The sequence below is a fragment of the Etheostoma cragini genome, chromosome 15, assembly GCF_013103735.1.
Source record: "Etheostoma cragini isolate CJK2018 chromosome 15, CSU_Ecrag_1.0, whole genome shotgun sequence".
Taxonomy (NCBI): domain Eukaryota; kingdom Metazoa; phylum Chordata; class Actinopteri; order Perciformes; family Percidae; genus Etheostoma; species Etheostoma cragini.
The window spans coordinates 5,764,748-5,778,992 of NC_048421.1; the positions used below are offsets into that span (position 1 = coordinate 5,764,748).

At 39.9% G+C, this 14,245-nt stretch overlaps 1 protein-coding gene across 2 annotated transcripts in view; it reads left to right on the top strand.

Annotated features, from left to right (window-relative positions):
* LOC117957512 (alpha-1,6-mannosylglycoprotein 6-beta-N-acetylglucosaminyltransferase B) overlaps positions 1–7,134 on the top strand; it is a 51,223-nt gene extending 44,089 nt beyond the window's left edge. For both annotated transcript variants that reach the window (XM_034893316.1, XM_034893315.1), the window contains 3 exons: positions 1,251–1,325; positions 5,468–5,733; positions 6,590–7,134. In XM_034893316.1, coding sequence (XP_034749207.1) covers positions 1,251–1,325; positions 5,468–5,733; positions 6,590–6,788 — 540 coding nt within the window. In that variant the 3' untranslated portion in view covers positions 6,789–7,134. The remainder of the gene's footprint in view (positions 1–1,250; positions 1,326–5,467; positions 5,734–6,589) is intronic.
* Positions 7,135–14,245: the final 7,111 nt, after the last annotated feature.

Genomic DNA, 14,245 nt, shown 5'->3' on the forward strand with positions numbered 1-14,245 from the left:
TAATGGGCCGAGGCGAGCCGAGGCGGGCCGAGGCGAGCCGAGGCAAGCTGTTACCAGCAGTGGAAAAACGCCACTAATGTCTGTGACACCTGCCCGATCTTACCCGCCAGCTGTGTTTTCGTGGACCTTTTTCTGGACACAGCTGGTCCCAGCCTAACTCGCCTCCGGAACATGGAGGAAGTTTCATTTTATCGTCATTGTTGATGGTGTGAAATAATAATAGTTGCTCACGTATTTTTGCGGCAGACCAAAGCAATCAGTTTAGGTATATAGACTGCACAGTGTCGTCCTAAAAATGTTTTCCACTGCTGAATTCAAATCGCCCTCTATGAAGCATTTATTTTCTCTCTCTTCAGATTATATTTTATAAAGATGCCCAAAAGGCAAATTGCATTGCGGAATCTCTGAAGTGCTGGATACATTTCATTAAACTCAGATGAAATAAACTAATAAGAGAATGCTAAAAGGAACACAACACTAAAAGGAACCATTTATCAATTTAAAAGCCTGAGTGCTTTAGTGTCTTGATAGTAAACGATGACATCTCACTTTAGCTACCATGGGAAATATTCATTTCACATTCTGCACTGAGAATCCTGGCAGAATGTATCCTGATATATTTCCTAATCATTTATAACATCAAAATCAAATGGGTTTCAAAATGCAGTAATTACAGCAGTATAAACCTCATCTTCAAACTGCAGTCATTTTTTTACACCACCATCAAACCTGTTTCTTCCTGTGACCAGTGTGTTCCCCACGACACTGTATAGGACAAAAAAGAACTTGAAAGAAGAGGAGCTATTGATCAGTTTTCTCTTAGTGAATTTAAATCCATTTCTTGTCATCAACAAGACAGACAATGAGTGACAGGCTGTGACAGCAACACTGATAACGGACCCACCCAAAGGACCCAGAACGCACAAAAAACATCAGCCTCCACAGCAATGGATGACCTGTGGTTCGCTGTCAGTTTAATCCATTGTTTGACATATTGATGCAGTCATCACTAAAAAATAATGAAATCAATTTTCAAAGCTGTCACCTGTGATGTATTAAGTCATTGATTTTAATGTGTGGCTTGTGGCATGGTATAAGCCTTTCACAATCACGCTAATGAATGTGTCAGCTTTGATTAACTATTAGATGCGCTCTTCCTGTAATTATGGCTTGGTTCTGTGGACACGAACACGCACGCACACACAGACTCTTTCACACGGTTTCATCTCTGTGCACATCTGTGTTTGCAGGTGGAGCCATACCTGCCGTATGAGTACACCTGTGAGGGGATGCTAGAAAGGGTTCATGCCTACATTCAGAACCAGGTGGGTCTCAAAAAGCAACGTAACCAGCAGGCATGCTGGGTAAGGTCATAACGATGTAAAAAGTTATGTTATAATGTTACTAAATTGCCATTGTCAACATTGCTACAAAGAGTTTAAGTTTAATGACGGTAGGCAGTCTGTGTCCAATATGTAGAGTATACATCTGTTATATATTACTTGGTTAATGTGTACTAGTGCCAGTGTACTCAGTTAGTTACTAAAGTAGTACTAGTACTACTTCTGAGGTTCTGGAGGAGCTTTCCAAAGTCTGGAAAAGTGAGTCTGATGATACCATCATTATTTCAATTTAGGCTTGTGTTACAAATTGGAGGTGTGGTGTTTGAAAGATGTAGGCAAATAAAAGGGATTAACAAGAATAATTTATTGTGAAAAATGTAGGCTACAAGTCAGGACATCTCGGATGGAGAATTTTGGCCATTCTTTTTAAAATGTGAATAATGTGATCCCCCCAACTTTGGGGAAGTGCAATATTAAATCCTCATAAGTGTACCCAGTGGAGTTTTACTCTAGCTAAACAAGGTTTCTGTTTCTACTCAGTGTTACTTACCACGATGCATTGTTGGAGATCTTAAAGGAGAATTCCAGGCAACTTCAACATGTAGTTCTGTTTGTACATTTGGGATGCTTTCAATAGCAAGAAAAATGAAAGCAATCGGTGCATCCTACACCATGTTATCCTCCTGCTAGAGTTAGCACCCAAGAGGTTTAAACAGGGCAAGTAAACTTGTTTTTAGCCTCTTAACATGTTCAGAATGGGATTACAAGTGCCTACCCATGTGCAGTGATTCCTTCCAAGTGCACACAGTGAACTTGACGGCAGTAGATGTGACGAAAGTCGTGTTTCGCATAGTGTGGACTTCACTGTAAAACAGGAAACAAACAGAGGTATGTTCACTGGCTGATGTTAGCATAACTTTTAAGCCTTTCTGTCACATCTACGCTAGCAGGAGGATAACACGTTGTAGGCAGCACCGATGGTTTTCATTTTTGTCGCTACTGACAGACCTCCTAATTTGCACACAACAGAGGTATTTGTTGAAATTGACCGGAATTCTGCTTTAAACGTGTTACATGTTGAGTCAGTGGAATTGCTGGAAGTAAGTAGTAGTAGTCAAAACTCCATAGGGAAACTTTAAAATGTACCTTGCATTTAAAGTTTGCAACCAATATAAGCAAACAAAGGTGCATGTAACAAATTGATCATCACAGGCTGCAAAGAGAAAAGGCCGTTAAGACACTTCTGGCATATTATAGCAAAAACACAAGTGTTCAGATTTTACTGTACAGAGCATACAGACAATTGTGGAGACATATAATGTATATCATCTAGGAGTGGCATGAAGACATTCTTTGTCTTGAGTAATTTTCTTCTTCTGACACTGGGTCACTGTAGGAGGAAGTTTCAAGCTTAACTTTGGGTATTTATTTAAATAATTTGTGACTTTGGTCAAATTTGTGGTGATGTCTTTATTCAGTCTTTTATTCCAGCCTGTGTTTTGAGGGAAGTTCCAAGGAATGTTGAATGGATGACTGACTGATGATAGATAAGAATTAAAACAGCAGTTGGATTATTACAACCGCACAAGTTCCCCTCTCTTTGAAGCATTCCGTCTATTCAATCATATCAATAAGCTTCTATGTACTGTAAGTTCCTTTTTCTGGGATTTCTTAGTTGCTGAGCCTCAATGTTTATTCTTCGGCTCCACTGCCTGGGTCAACTATTAAATTATTTGCAGGCGACAGCTGCATGTGTAATAGACTAGCACAGTGACTAATTTTTTCTCAATGATGGTCCTAGAGGACAGTGATGAAAGAGAAAAGTAAAGCTCATACATAAAAATGGGCTTGCAGCTTTTTAATCACATCTGAATGGGAATTCATCAATAATCAAGATATGCAGTATGAAATCCAGGGTGAGTACTCAGACAGAAGGGCAACCAAAAATTACACACACACACACTCATATCCACACACTCATTTCTATACTGTATTTACAAATGTTGTCTTCTGGTACATCCATCATGTCCTGATGGTTGGTATACTGTCTGGCAGTGGCAGGTTAAATAAATGTTAGCCTCTGCTCTGGCACCATTTCTCCCCAGGCTGACACACACACACACACACACACACACACACACACACACACACACACACACACTCAATGTGCCGTGTCTGACTGAGACTGTAACTGCCCGTCTGACATGTACATTGTCAGACTCCCAATTACACTCTGCTCACTCTCTTTTCTTCCACTTTTCTCAACCTTCTCTTCCACCATTTCTGACTTTTCCGATTTATTTCTAAACTTCTATTACCAACCTTGTCTGACTGAACCTCTTGTCTTCTCATCTCCCACGATGACTTACTCTCACTTGCAGCTGCTGGCAGAGCTCCAGTCCTACTCTGAAGTGTACAATGTACTCTTATGGCAGCTCAGTTTCTTCCCATGTAAACATTGTCTGCATGATGGTACACACTTCACACTAATACCTGTCCTATTAGTATTTGTTTTGCTGTATCCTTATAAATTCACTTGATTGACACTTCTCATTTAACTCGATTGGAGGTTAAACACACGTTTAGAAAGAAAAGAAGCAGTTGTTTTCTTTGTTGGCTGTAACCATATGGAATAGTGCAGTTATTAAATAAACAAGTTAGAACAATCAGTGAGGGCAATTTCTTGTGTGGTAAGATTGACAATGACCAGCTGTTCCTAACAACAGGGGATTGGTCAACATAGAGCTGAGATACCTGATTGGATGAACATAAAACCTAGTGATGTCACCATTCCCCAGTAAATGACAATTAACAATAGTGGCTCCAGTGAAATGGGATAAATGCTAATAGTTGATGTAAATGCTTGATGAATGAATGACTGGATTGTTTGTTTTTGTAGGCCTATTTTACCAAAGTCATTTTTAACTTGTCACAGCAGGTGGAGCACAGGTGTGAATAATAAAACAATTAAAGATGCAGTAGGTAAGACATATAAAACTAACTTTCTGTCACATTTGCTGAAACTGACCCCAAATTTGAGTAATGCTACATGAAACATGTCATTTAAAAACAAATTTGGCTCCTCTGGCACCACCTACAACCTGTAGTGTGATTTGCAAAAATCCACCACTCCCTGTTCAGATCCTCCAATCAGGGTCAAGGGGGGTGTTTATCTGTGCGTTAATTACTGCTCAGGCACACGCATTTATTCTCCATTGTGAGGGGAGGGGCTTAGGAGACCGTTTGGGTTTCAGCAGAGAGGGGGGAGGAGAACTGAGAAGTTGTCAAAGTTCAAATTCTTCAGAAGTACAGCAAGTAGTGAGGAAGCAACAAGGTCTCATGAATGATTAAAACAGATGGTTCAGTTCTATCAACATAAGACGCAGGCTTGTTTTATATGTTCTCATTTCTCCCTTATGTGTTATGTTGGGCATGTTGATGACTCATAGTGGTTGAATCAAAAAGTCATAATTATAAAGTTGCTATAATTACATATACAGTACATGTTACTTGTAAATAACTAACAGTAAGTTCTGGTGATTTTCTCACAAGCCCCTTAGACAGTAAAAAACAGTGGTTTTATATAAACAATTAAATAAATAAAGGGTCTGTGTCAGATGTCTGTTTAGGAGTGGAAGTGCAGCAGAGATGGAGAGATCGGATCCGTAGTTATTGCCGGCGGGCACTGGGAGCCTGTTTTAATAAACGGGTCTGGAGGCCAGTGGGACATGTCAGAGAAATGTTATTACCTGGGTTTTATGAATAGGCCCAGCTGGAGGAGGAATCTAATCAGGGCTCTCACCACACACTAATTCTGCTTCCAAACCTCATTTTGTATTGGGTGGCATTACTGCATTCATATCATTTCCTGGAAGATTGATGAGGACTCGTCAGCTTTGATATGATATGCACCTTTTGTATCTTAATTGTTATTTTTGTTATTTCCTGTATCAGCTGTCCAGATGGATGTGTTGCAGAGCTGAATGTATAACTTGTCACTGCTCTTTGTGACATTGTAGTGTAGTGTGGAGTGTAGCATTTATTTTAGCTTGTAGGTCAAAGTGTTTGCAATTTAACACTGTACACATTACTGATACTGCGTCACTTTATCTTTGCATCTGCAGGACTTTTGTTCCCCTGAAGCTCCGTTTCTTCCAGTAAACTCATCCTGGCTGAGCAGCCCTCCCAGTCCCTTCGTCCTCCTGCCAAACTCCAGCATCCTGACCTGGGCCTCCAACGCCAGCTCCTGCCCGTCGTGGCCACCCCTCAGCGCCCTGCGCCTTTTGGCTTCTCTGGAGGGCCAGTCGTGTGTGATGGCGTGTCAGAATGCAGGACTTATCTGTGAACCTGCTTTGTATCGTTTCATCAACATTAAGGAGGCCTTCAGCGCGTAAGATTCTTCATTCGGATAATTGTTTATTTTGACCATGCACAATATGACTTATCATTTGCTCCTATTTATAAACGGCTTTGGAAAAATAACCCTGCATTATAACAATAGTCATGTTTTGCATTTCTTAACGCCTCAGAATTTTAAGTATAGGAGTAAAAAAAAAAGCATTTTTAGACAAAATAGTTGATTGTTTTGCACCATCCACTATTGATTAGTTATTGATTGCTTCTAAACTTCATGACATGCTAGCTGTGTTCAAAACTGCACTATATAGTGTGTTTTATAGTGGTGTTCAAATTCTCCGCGGTTAATTTCTTTCACTTTATAGTCCACTATAAAATACCCACAATGCACTGCTAATTTGAGTGTACATAGGATGTACTCTACATTTTCTCCTGTATACCACAATGCAACGCGGCCCTGTTTTCCCAGTGGAGAAGAAGAACCACCTGTGGAAACAAAAAAAAGATAATGGACCAGTCTTTAATTTCAGGCAACATATACACAACCTTTTACTGTGCTGCTGAGTGCTCGCTTTGTTTCAGGGACGTATTAGATGTATTTTTGTTTTGGTTTGATTATGTGACACTGGGAACACTGGCACACACATCACCGGAGCATTTATTGACCCAACAATGTTTTTAGTGAAATCTCGTTTGGTTGATCCCTACATTGTTCACTGTTTTATAAATATTGTACAGGGAATAGTGAATAAGGGAACCATTTTGAACACAGCTACTGTCTATCTCTTTTTGTGTCATATCTCCATTCATTACATTAGTGTGTTGTATTAGTGAAATAATGTCTTTAAAGTCGCATCCTAAACTGTTTTCTGCTCTGTCTTTGGTTTTAGGCTGGACCTGCAGTGTGATGGAGTGGAGTCCGAGATGAACCACCTCTTCCCGGCCTTCTCAGCAGAGCATGCTGAATGCAGCCTGCAGCAGGATCCCCTGCTGTTCAGCTGTGCTGGCTCCAGTGCCAAATACCAGCGCCTTTGCCCCTGCAGGGACTATCGTAAGGGCCAGGTGGCATTGTGCAGAGACTGCCTATGACCAGAAGAGGATCTGTGGATGGAGACTTATTTCTAACATTTGGTGACATCTTGAATCTGTGGTGAAATGTTGTAACACATAAACTTGAGTACTCCTTTACCTCTGACCAAAGACTGGCTGGAAGATGACAATTTTAAGACCATATTACCTCTCAGGGAACTGCATGATTGTACTTTGATCCTGTGGGATTGAAGCCTCAGTTTGAAGGTTTACATGGCTGCATAGCACCACAGTCTACAAAAGTCACAATGAAGTGGATAATTTGATGGATCATTTAGAGTAGTGTAATTTGATGGATCAGTTAGATTAGTCAAGAAACCATGAGCAATCAAAAGGAAAGCTTGGACAAAAAATACATATATACATTGCAAATGCTTAAAATTCACAAGTGTGTTTACTCAGTGTTGTGTGAATACCTACTGTATCGTTGTGGAGTTTGGATATTTGTACTAGATGCACCCAAAGCTGTTTACACCATGTTGAGATGTACAACTTTACATGTCCTGTATTACTACATTTGTACATAAGTGTTTAATAAAATAAAGGGAAGGAAAAAGTAGTTGCAATTGTTTAAATTATGATATGGGTGGAAATGATTCATTTTCTTTCAGACTCTTTATAAATTACAAGATATCATTAATCTTTAATGGTCAATTTCACAAAGGAAAGTGTGTGGAAATATCCTAATTACTTCTTTCAGACTGTGATTTATGTGCTGTGCTGGCTCACACCCAATTGTTTATAAAGCAGTCTTCCGATACAAGGTAACAATAGTGTTTGGGTGTCCAGAAGTACAGTATTTAGTTTTCTGCATCAGTATTTTTTTTTTACTTATTAAAGCAGGTATTTGCATATAATACTTTCACAGAAAACCATGTTGTGTTGACCTTTCTACTTTAACATGTACTTCCTTTGGAGAAGTGTGAGAATAGGTGTTGGTGAGCAGATAAAATTACTATTTTGCTGTTAGCATGCAGATGAGGGACACACTGTGGTTGCTGTTATTCTTCCTACCATATTTCTATAAAGACATGCCTTGCTAAGGCAGTTCATTTTGTAAGTAATGCTGGCCAAAATCCTAATCAATTTTGTGTCTTTTCAGTACAACCCTTCCCTCCTAAATCTTTCCCCAGACTGCCGGCGGCTGCAGAGGCATAGTAACACATGAAATGATGTACTAAAAAGATTGTTTGCAAGGTACCTGCTTGATGTGTCTAACTCATTCACATATCAGCCTTAGCTGACCTTAAGAATGTTTCTGCACAGAGTAGGTGGATTTTTTTCTTTCTTCCATCTCTTACAGTAGAATTCTGTTAGAAAGAAATCTCTTCACCACCAGTATGGAAAGGAGGGATGATCACAGCAGCTAAACATTGCACAAATGGGAATGTAGGTATTGTATTAAAATAAACTTTAAATGCAAACCTAAGTACTTTAGGCTGGTAAAATATACATATATATCACCTGAGACCTAAGGAAAACTGCAGATAGGTTTAATACTGTGTTGGATATTGGTATGATAGGACTCATTTTGTCTGAATGGTGTCCAACAGTTATGCATCACAAAGTAGAAGGTGCTTTGAAACCATATTGATATAAATAATGGTTTGCCTGCTTGAGGCAAACAAAGGATAAATAATGAGACAGTGTTGGAAACATTTTTTACAAAAAATATGGCAGTTAAAGGCTATTAACTACTGTTGCCCCCAAGCAGGAAAAGTATGTTGCTCCAATCACCCACTCAGAATATAAAGTCATTATTTTTTTGATTTTCAGTTTCTCAACATGCATTCCTGTTTCTTGACACAGTAGGAAATATGGCTAACATTATCAAACAAGGCCGTAACATATTACCCCACGATGTGTCAAATGGCCAATTTATTCAAATAAAAAACAATCATCAGCCTGACAGTGACATCAGCTGCAAGTGGATACAAGGAAAATGGTTTACAACAACCATGTTAATTTCTAGTCATATACCTAATTTTATATAAAAAATACAGTATATGTACTGTATGTATTTTATAACGGAAGCTTTTTGTTTCCATTGGAATCCATTTCTCTTCCCTTTGGTTTTGTTTGTGTAAGCCTTATGAATGAAACCCCCCTTAATAGATGGACGTTATAATATGCACAGAAACTATGCAATGTCACTAAAGTTGTTATCGTGTGAGCTGCTGCTCCACTGAAGCTGAAACCCTCCTCTGAGATAGGAGGATTTTAATGAGACAATTTCAAAAGACAGTTGGAATTTGCCAGTTCTCATTTAATGATTGTGTCTCTTTGACTGATGGTGAGGACCATTTCACAATATGCCCATTTCTCCTCTCCAATTCATAGTCTCTGAACTAATATTTATCTTTCTCTCCAAAACCAAGTGAACGTGTTTGTGTGTGTGTGTGTGTGTGTGTGTGTGTGTGATGGCGAGACTTCAGGTGTTGAACAAAAACCTCTGTGCCTTAAAGTTATAAAGAAAGGAAAGAATATCAATATCTACTTTAACGTCTCTGAAATTATATTTTTTTCAGCGTTTAACCGCCCAGAGCAAAGCTCGCCTCTATCTCTGCTTTTCACCACTTAAAAAGTATAATTAATTTCCCAGCAAGAAAGAACTGCCCCAGTAAGAAATCCTTGGATACTGCAGAACCCACACAAAGATGGTTTTACTTCCATCCTGCAGATAAAATGTGCACCTTTGGCAGGTGTTTTTTCCGGACTACCTGTTGACTTCGTCCTCAGACAGATCCCTTCTATGGATTGTCTGAGACTCAACGTGCAAAAAAAGCTTGGAAGCTCTGCAGTGACTCTTTCAGGCAACACAGTGAAGTGAGGCAGATGAGAAGTTTTTTATGAAAGTCTTTTATCGCTCTAGCTTTAGAAAATCTTTGTTGGCCAAAAGATAAGAGTGATACACAAATAAATGATCTTGACAAGATTGAAAACCGTTGAGGGATTTCTGCACGGTGACATAGTTGGTGGGTGTAGTTTGTCAGAAAGAAATGAAATGAATGAAACTGCTCAAAACCAGGTCTGTGGTTATTTTGAATAAGAGGGTCATGATTTCTGGAAAGAGACATAGCTGTTTTTTTTTTTTTAAATGTATTTTTTGCGCTTTGAGCATTTTGTGGTGAACTATCCCTTTAAGACATGTCATCGTACTTTATACAGTACCATCCACCTTAACCTAACCATAGCAGACAAAGGATGCTGCCATATGCTTTCTTTGTACCTGACGTTACCCGCACATGAAAGGAAGTGAATTTTGACACTGGGAACTACGTTTGCAAGAAGCAATTGTGGGGAAAGGATAAAGATTTCAGAGATGTAAAAATGAGGCTGGTAGCGCAAGAAAACACAGCGGTTAGCCAAACTTAATGTATTTGAAAGAGACAATGTAAGCCATCTGTAAAATGAAAACCCAAACAGTTTGTTGTAAACGTCTCTCACACATCACAGACACATGTACTTGCATTGGTTGTGTGGAAACACTCCTTTTCTGTTGACCTCCCTAAAAATATATATTTACCTTGTTTTCCTTTTTGGGCATAATTGGTTAAAAAGACTTTGTTTCAGCAATTTTCCAAGGTTTTCCTCCTCAGCAAGTACATCTTTGTAAATACATATATACTGTATATGCGTGTGTGTGTATATATGCGTGTGTTCGTGTATATATAGTGTATGTACACGTGTGTGTTTGCATATATATATATATATATATATATATATGTGTGTGTGTATATATTTATGCGTGTGTGTGTGTATATGTGTGTGTGTGTGTATATATATATACATACACATATGTGTGTGTGTGTGTGTGTGTGTATATATATATATATATATGTAGTATATACTGTATGTATATACAATATATACTGTATATAAACTGTATGAGTACGTGTAATATTTAGTATTTAGTAAGAACTCTCACATCGCCATGAAGGTGTGTTTTCTTCACTATATAGATGGTGACCATGATATGATTCCTGGCATGGCAGGCCACCTTTTCTGAAGAGAGAGGTCACGCAGGTGTCTTCTTCCGTTCTGCCACACACTCACCTCCTATTGTCCTCTCTGACCCCTGACTCTCTTTTACTCTCTTTTTTTCTTAATCTATCCAGGTTTTTCTTTTCTCCCTTTGCCTCCTAAAATCTCAATCCTCACCTAACCTCGTCAAGATGAATTTATTTTTTAGACGCTGAAACCTTTTCCATGACCAAATGCTGTGTATTTGATGCAGCTTTCTAATCAATCCTCTATTGTGCTCGCTCGTGTCTCCTTGGCTCTTTAGTAAGTGTGAAAGAGTGGAGACTAGCTGCCCTACCGCTGCCTCCCACAAAGATAAATGCATCATATAATGACTCTGTGCCCTGCTCTGTGTGTGTGTGTGTCTGTCTGTGTGTGTGTGTGTTTGTGTTTGTGCGCACGCACTGTGTGCAGACAGCTTTCTCAATAAGAAAATGTGTCTGAAAAACTGCCAGTTAATGGAGGGCACCTGTTATGACTAAAGAACTGCAGAGTAGACGAACATTAGTCAATTTGAGAGACCATTTCACATAAACTGTAGTGCTCCAGGTTAGTGATGTGTAGAGTTCAAAAATACATGTTTTAGTTTTAATAGTTGTGATGCTGGAGTTGTTCCAGTTTAACTGTGAAGCTATGAAGTCATATAGTATGCTAGCTCAAATACATTGGGAAAAAAACTGATCATCAGTCTCTGTCTGCCACCTTAATTTCTTTTTTTTCACTTCTCTTCTTTCTTCTCTGTTCTCAGCTTCTTTATCACATATGGATAAAAACAAGAACGGAAAATTCCGCAGTTGTCACAGACAACTGATTACTATTGTTTTCATATGACTTCATAGTAATTGCATTCTTGCTCACAATGCAGATGTATTGGCTTTTCTGAAAATGTAGCCTTGTTTGTTTCACTCTTCTTTTGTGCTTTTTTGCATCCCCCACTTTTGGCTGTAATCAAACTAATATTTCGATTGCACTTAACAACATGAATAAATTAAATGGAGAACTTGCTGGAGGCCCGTGTGAGTGTTTTATTGCAGGATTTGATGTGGGTATGTGGCTCTTGAGGTAACAGTACCGCTCACCACCTACAGAGAGATCTGCTGCTGTGTGATAAGGCTCTGCTGTCTACACAGTGAAGTCAGCTTCATTTCAACGGAACCACAGGCATCACAGGTAGGTGTTAGGGGGCAGCCAACAGAGCACATCACAAATCACAAAGGTCCGTGTTGATTTTTCAGCTTCACACCCTCTGAAAAAAAACAGTATACACACACAGTATGCTTGATACACTACCTACACTGATGCACTCATTAAAATTAGTTCTGCAGCATCTCCCCCGTAGATGCTGTTTTATGATGAAGTTGGCTAGCAACAACATCATTGATGCAAAATCTGTACAATTATTTAAACACCATGGAGGTTACACTTGAAGCAGCTATAATATTTAGTTTTTAAAACTAAAATGGATGAAATAGCAAAACAATGGGAGGTGTGAACGACTTTTTTTGTGGTGTGATGGTTACAACTGAGATATCAAGTTTTCCATTGAGCTGTTTTGAACACGAGTTATCACGTGGATCTGCAGCTCTCCTCGGCTTTACAGAGCATTACAGCGAGTTTCAGCTCATAGTTTAGCTGTTTGTCTGTTTTCAGCAAACAAAAGCACTAAAAAGTCTCTACACTACTGGCTACGCAAACAGCAGACAGACAGTTGCCGACTTAATGAGTGACCATGTTGCTCCGTGAGTGCTGGATGTGTAAATAAGCCTCTTAAAGGTCCCATGACATGGTGCTCTTTGGATGCTTTTGTGTAGACCTTAGTGGTCCCCTAATACCACATTTGAGGTCTCTTTCCCAAAATTCAGCCTTGGTGCGGAATTACAGCCACTAGAGCCAGTCCCACAATGAGTTTTCCTTAGTACAGTATGTGCTATTTCTGTGGCTGTAGCTATTGAGGAGTAGTGGGGGGGTTAGTCTTGACCAACTGCCACTTTGCTCATTTGAAAGCCATGATGTCTTTCTCTCATGGGTGGGCCAAATTCTCTGGGTGGGCAAAGCAGAGAAAGGTTAGCTAACCTTGCTCCCTGTGACCTCCTAAGGAGCAAGATTCCAGATCAGCCCATCTGAGCTTTCATTTTCTCAAAGGCAGAGCAGGCTACCCAGGGCTTGGTTTACACCTATCACCATTTCTAGCCACGGGGGGGGGGCGCTTGCTCAATCACAGAAAGCTTGGGAGAATTACATTTAAAGCTTTCCAGACCAAGCTGCAGGGTGCAGAGTGGACGGGGTTCACCCAGTCTAGGCAAGGGTGCCTTTTGAGTGAATATATGTGTGATTATGTTTTTAAATTCAATTTTGTCCTCAGAGGGCAGTCAAAGTTTACATGTGTTTCATTTCCAGCCTGGTGACAGTGTTCTGGCCTTTGGACATTTTGCACAATATTCCACCCTCTTACAGTAAATGGGCACATTTCACATTAGACCCATCTAAATGTATTACTTCTGTAATGCTTGTCCTGAGTGGCAGTGGAGAGCACAATGAGAAGTCAAGAGGCTACTCCACATTCATTCTCTATTACTGAGTCAACTTCTTCCATGGCTCCCACTGCCAGCTCGCGGCTCCAGCAACAGACACCCAGACTGCATCTGTCACAGCTTTCTCACTGTCAGCCTCAGTAAAATTGCAAAGGCCATTCCATTACTGAATCCATAGAGCACAGTGTCTAGCACACTAGACTTATAAGAAGCAATCCTCCACAGTCTTGTGTGGCAGCTTTTGACAGAAGAGAAGGGGCTGGCTGTCTTTGGCATAGATTTCAGGTGGATCTGAGAGGCTCTGTGAATGCACACCTTCGGACCTGACAATTAGGAGTGCTGAGAGGGTGAGGCTAAAGGAATCAGAGAGAGAGATCGCTTATACACAGTCCAACTGTGACCCTGTTGTCTGATTGGACTGTCAAGGTGTAATAGAAGTAATTGAGACAATGTGGGTGTATGGGAGACAAGTGGACAGATTCTTCCTGCAGAGAAAATGAGCCATAGAAGACAAATGATTGAAAAGTAGGATTAAGAATAAAAGGCAGATGGATTAGAGGCCGGGTGCTGGTGAAGTGGGCGAGAGATGACAGAAAGGGAACAAGCAGCATATGTATATGACAATTTTTATTAAGGCTTCTCGGGTGCCTTCAAAGTAATCTTCTGCAACTGTCACACCAGGAATATACTGTACAGTAAAAGGCAAGAGGTCTCAAATGGGAATCATAGAAAAACATGTTGATCTTAGATCAATGTTGTTAGGACCTTGATGTAAAAGTTTTTGGAGAGATCAAAGGTATCGTGCAGTTTTACAGGCAGCATGCTGCATGTTGCTATGAGTTATTCAGTGAACTGTGGATGGATGCAGAAGGTGAGAGGGCTGTGGAATCAGATCAGAGAGTT